Source organism: Tarenaya hassleriana, unplaced genomic scaffold (assembly GCF_000463585.1).
Source record: "Tarenaya hassleriana unplaced genomic scaffold, ASM46358v1 Cleome56, whole genome shotgun sequence".
NCBI lineage: Eukaryota > Viridiplantae > Streptophyta > Magnoliopsida > Brassicales > Cleomaceae > Tarenaya > Tarenaya hassleriana.
The window spans coordinates 408,960-414,962 of record NW_010968188.1 but is presented as its reverse complement, the minus strand read 5'-3'; the positions used below and the strand labels follow the sequence as shown (position 1 = coordinate 414,962).

Genomic DNA, 6,003 nt, shown 5'->3' with positions numbered 1-6,003 from the left:
GAGTTTTGGGCTGAAGCCGTTGATTGTGCGGTTTATTTGTTGAATCGATGTCCGACGAAGAGTGTGTGGAATCGGACACCTCAAGGTGTGGAGTGGATACAGACCTAATGTATCTCATCTGAGGATATTTAGTAGTCTTGCATATGTTCATGTCTCATAACAACGAAGGAAGAAGCTTGATGATCGTAGTGTGAAATACATCTTTGTGGGATACAATCAACAATCAAAAGGTTACAAAACTATACGATCCCATTGAGAAGAAAATCAAGATCAGTCGAGATGTGATTGGAGATGAAAAGAGTGCATGGGATTGGAGTTCGGATGACAAAGAGAAGTTTACTTTCTATCCTTTTGTGATAGAAAATGATCAAGAAAAGGAGCTTGAACAAGAGGTTTCAACGCCAACTCCACAATCACATTTTGAGGTTGGATCCAGCTCGGGACTATCTTCATCAACCAAAGATAGTCCTAATGCTATTGGACCGAGAGGAACGAGGAGTTTGGAGGAGATCTATGATCTCAATCAACATCAGAATTTGTTTTTGTCTTTTTGCAGATAAGGAACCGATCAACTTTGATGGGTCATTGGAGAATGGAATGTGGAAGAAAAGAGAAGTTATGTCACCAGCTTGGCATGGGAGAATCAAGCTTAGGAGGGAATGTTGAATATTAATCTTGATTACCTAGAAGAATTCAAAGTCAAGGATGCCATTTTCAAGAAGCTTTGGAAGGAGTAATCTAGAAGTTTGTAGAAGTTTAAATGTATTGAATATGTATGGGAAATGAAGTTTAAATAAATGTGTATAGAAATATGTGTTTAGGATAAATATAAAAAGCGGTAATGTGTAAGTGGAAAAACATAAGAAGAAACACATGAAAAAAAAAGAAAAGTTGTAAGAAAAATAGTTGGAGAGAGTATGAATAGAAAAGTGAAGACTTGAGCTTTCGGGAAGTACTTTGAGTGGTCATCTTGCAAAGCTTTTTTAAAAGCTAACAGATTGTACCCTTGCAGAAGGGATCGAATCTAAAGAGCCCAAATCATGTAGTTGGAGGCCGAGAGTTGCGACATATTGCTCACGTTGATGTTAATCAATACAAAGGATGGGTTGGCAGAATCATAGGTTTGGAAAGTGTCGATGGCAGTAGGAGAGCCCGGAGAGGTGGTGCCTTCGAAAGACATGGATGGCGATTAGGGTTTTTCGTGAGAAAAAGAGAGGATCGTGGGTTGTCTTTAGATTTAGACTCTGATACCATATATTACAATTAATGTAGTGAGAGAGATTTTCATAATATCATTTGTATAAGTACATCGAGATATATACAAGTGAGAGGAGACAAAATAGGCAACAGATTGTCTCGTAATCAAGAGCTAATTGATATGTATATTAACAGTAAGATCTCCTTCCTTACAAGAATCTGAGTTAGAGTTTTAGATATACTCTAATAACAACTAAATGCATCTAAAATTAATGTATACATGAATAAAAATCAATTTTTTTTTTTCATTTCCTAAATTCTGAACGTCTAAAATTGAGAACATCTTAAATTTTTTTCAGATACAGTTAGAGAAAACTTGTGTATGTATATATGTATTGTGTTGATGTGAAGGATTTTATTTATGTTCCGAAAATTTTAGACGCAACTATATTTTAAAAAGATTTAAAAGAATGACCATGAAAATTACGACACTTTTTAAATCGAATTTGGGGTGAGACGGTGTTCACTTACCATTCGACCATCAAAACTTGTGTGTTGATACGGTTATAAATGATTAGTGTAAGTTTATATATATTTGAGTATTCATATGTGCAAAAGGATATTCGGAAAGAAAATAAAAACGAAAATTGATGGTAAAATTCCTTGAGGAATGTAGAGTTCATTCCTTGTATTCCTACGAAATATAAATTCATGGTTTCACAAAAAAAAAATATGTAATAGAGTTTTATCCGTACTTGTAAACTAAACACAACAGAAAATTGAAATCTCGCTCTATAAAATTGAAATGAGTCTCCCATGCAAAAAAACTATATCTAGTTTATATAATAATATTGTAATTTTTTTTATTAGAATATTATAGTTTTAAGTACATAGAACAGAAATTGAAATATGTTCTCATCATCACACCCTGTTTAAATGTCTTGAACATTTGGTTCAGACCAAACAGCGGAAACAATTATGTGAGCTGATGGCATTGATACCATAATACACACATAAGTATGTACGCATACATATTTATATTATAATGTATGTATACATGTACACATAGTTATTATCTTCACCTTTTTATTAAACGTTACAAACTTTATTGAAATATGAAATTGGATTGGACGTTGAAAGCATCTAATTCGTCCACCCGCTTGGAATTTTCATCATGGAGCTTCCTTTGAAAGGTCCGCAGCGTACCCAATCTTGTCTGATTCCTTCTCGCTGCATATTTTAAATTTATCGAATTTGAAATGCGATTATTGATATAAATTACAGCTTCGTAGAAAAAGAAAAAAGATTTGCAGATAAGAAGTAGGAGGATAAATTTTAATTTTAAAAGATAAACATAAATTCTAACCTCTCATAGATGATCACGGAGCGAAGTTCACAGTTCAAGAACCTGCGATTATAAGTATTATCACTGTTTAATTTCTAATTATATTTTAGAATCAATAAGAGAACAAGAAAAGGTAATAGGGTCTTGAATATAAAACAATTTAATGATATCCAAAATTGAATCCAAACGTTTTGGTATACGAAAGAATAATATTTTAATTTCATTGTTTTTTTCCTTTTTTTTAACATCATTTTAAATGAGAAAAATAAATAAATGTATGCATTTTAGTAGAAACATTTAAATAAATATAAAAACTTTATGAGTTTTTGTATTTAATATAAAAAGTAGATATATATTCTTCTAATAGAAACAAAAATAAAAGGTATTTTTTATATTGAATTTAGAAAAAAAAATATTCGAATCTACTCAAACTCAAACTCGCGAATAATATATATTTATTATTCAAATTTGAATTATTCATATATCTAAATTTCGGAAGAATTTCAAGTTTTCCTTTATAAAAAAAAAAACAATTCAAGTTTTCACAAAATTTTCTCTATTCTTATTCTTAGAATGTTTGGTAATAATATCCTAGAAAGATTATATATATGGAAGGTTAAGCATTCAACTAACTAGCACTATTTTTTTTATAACATAAATTTAAGAGGAATGAGTTTATATAATTTCATACGAGAGAGTTTATATATTCTTCTATTTGTATTTGGTAATAATTTAATTAGAGGAACGAGTCTATATGTTCTTCTATTTGTAACATTAGGTATGCTACCTAGTCTATATAATTTCATACAAGAGAGTTTTATTTATGGACACAACTTTATAGTTTTTGTATAAATTAATTTAATAAATGTATGTATAGCAATTTTTTTTTTTTTTTTGATACATTGGGAACCCCGGCTGCTACCCTTCGGGTGCGCTGACCGAGTAAACCCAAACCCACACGCACGAGCCTGCAACACACGCGTGGGAGGTGAATCAGCCGTAACTGACAGGCGATAGATGCGTTAGCAAGGAATCGAACCCACAACCTTATGGTATGGGACAAACTACCTTACCAACTCATCTAGGGGTTTCCCCCGTTTGTATAGCAATTTGTAACAAGAATCTATCAACTTTATATAGTTTTTGTTTTTTTAAAGGATATAACCTCTTGCACAGTTTGGACTTAACAGAAGGATCGAGGTTGTCGGCGAAGGCAAGCAGAGTTTCTTGTAAGAAGATCCCATGGCTCACAACTGCAATCTCATTTTCTTCACGTTCCCACAACCTTCACAATATAATCAAAACGAACTTTAACAATAAACAATTTAAATAAACATTTTATCGAGCGCCAATATTTTAACCATATTTGATCACGTATTATAAATGATATTTTATAGTTGAATAATTTTGTGATCGATTAAAATTATGAGATCCAATAGACATTTTCAATAAACTTAGGATTAATAAATAGGTATCATTTCGTGATTTTTTTTTATTTTTTTATGGGTATAATAGAATACACAATAACAATTTTATAAATTTGCAGTGGTTTCTAGGTCATATTTTTATTTGTAACACCAGTTTCTTACAACAACTCATTTCTGTAAAACTATTTTTTTTTCTATGGTATTGATATAATTGACTATTGTCCTAATTTCCACGACTACATCTTTAGCTGACGATTCTATAATGGATTCAGGTATAACGTTCTCATTTATTTAATTTTGTTTTGGTTAATCATTTGCGTAACAACATGAAAAAAAAAAGACCTAGAATTATTCCCCAATTACGTTAATTATATATTGTAATTGAGCTAAGTTTCTTCACCATTTTAAGAATTGCATTCCTCTGGCAGCCACTTGCTCGACCTTCTCCATTGCGTCGGCTTGCCACATCTGATCTTCCTCGCTCTCTATCTGCAGACCGAGGGCAAAAAACGTGAACGAGTTCGATGATCTTCGGTCCAAATCAAGAACTTTGAATCCGATCGAGAGAAAAAAAAAAGGAATATAAGAACTTGCCAATGAGAAATCGATCTCGGGAAATTTCGGTATGTACTTGCTAACACTTCCTCTTCTATTGCAAGGATACATTCCCTTCATCCGAAAACCAAAGAAAGGCGAGAATTTATACATGTAAAATCTTGTATACCGGCAAATTCACATAGCATTAAGAGTTGGAGAAAACGCACCAATTGTTCGCGGCAAAGTTCGAAAGCGATGATTGGAGGATAATTCGCGATGGAAGTCGGAGATGAAATATTGTGTTTGGATTTATGTTCTTTCCCGAAAATCCCGGTTGCTGTTTGGATCGTCCTGTATCGTTAACGAGTACCGTATATATATCTTGTCATGTAAAATACATTACTAAGTTGATGTGAGGACATACAAAGGAAAATGTACCTCTGCATTGGAGATGTAACTACTAACTCTATCCTCTTGAGCAATCCACTCTCATGAACTTCTCTTCGTCTCTCTGTCACCTATTGAAAAAAGACATTATTTCATTGTAGTGTTAAAAAATATCATAATTGGACCTAAAAAATATATATAACTGGGATTAAATTCAATTTTACATGGAAGAATTTAATTTTATGAGAATTTTATAAACTTTATAAAGAAATTAATTTTTTTAATTAGATGAATGGAGATATATATGTGTCTTTGTTCATTCTTTTCGAATTCGATTTTACTGAAATAATTTATACTAATTTCAACTCATAATAACTCGAATCCTGATTAAAGAAATCGTAAATTTTTCGATTAACTTAATGTTTGCTATAAAAAAAATGTCGGATATGATATCAATGCGAGTTATTTCAAAGGCTGCTTTAGGTTAATTTGGTTTAGTTTGGTTCATTCTTATATGGGTTGTTTAGTAATAAATAATAAGAGAAATGAAATTTGATATATATATATATTATCGAACAATAATAAATATTTGGGTTTGTGTGTGTTACCTGTTTCCAACCAAGAGGGGAGAGCTGAGCATCGGACAACGAAGGAGAGAACAGAGCTTTCTTGTTCTTGTCGACTTCTACGTTATGAATTCCCTCCGCATGCCTCACGAGATGTATCACTTTGTAACGCCCCGACGTCACTCCCGCCATTTGTTTATTTATTTGCATTTTTTAATTTAATTTCCCCCCTCTAAGAATATATATATATATAAGAGTTTTACGGTAAATATAAATATCGATTTCACGAATTAAGAAGGAAAACCAAAATCATATAAAAAGGAAGAATGCTTATTGTTTTTCTTGTTTTGTTGTGTTCATGATAGTTATGGTGCAGATATGACCCATATTTATACACACGGATATATACATATACAGCACATGGCAGGCTTCTTCCGAGAAATTTGGAGGAAGTTTCATATATATTATGCCATATTTTTTTTTTTACTTTATAAAAGAAATTTGCGGTGCAGAGAATTAAAAAAATGACATTTAAATGTCAAGC

General features: G+C 31.8%; 1 protein-coding gene across 1 annotated transcript; it reads right to left on the bottom strand.

Annotated features, from left to right (window-relative positions):
- Nucleotides 1-2,095: 2,095 nt before the first annotated feature.
- Nucleotides 2,096-5,803, bottom strand: LOC104798672 (phosphoglycerate mutase-like protein 1). The gene is made up of 8 exons (XM_010520846.1): nucleotides 5,502-5,803; nucleotides 4,945-5,024; nucleotides 4,734-4,857; nucleotides 4,564-4,638; nucleotides 4,370-4,458; nucleotides 3,708-3,827; nucleotides 2,564-2,605; nucleotides 2,096-2,427 (listed from the first exon to the last, which is right to left on the bottom strand). The coding sequence occupies exons 1-8, from the start codon at nucleotides 5,667-5,669 to the stop codon at nucleotides 2,370-2,372; spliced, it is 756 nt and encodes a 251-aa protein (XP_010519148.1). The 5' UTR covers nucleotides 5,670-5,803; the 3' UTR covers nucleotides 2,096-2,369.
- Nucleotides 5,804-6,003: the final 200 nt, after the last annotated feature.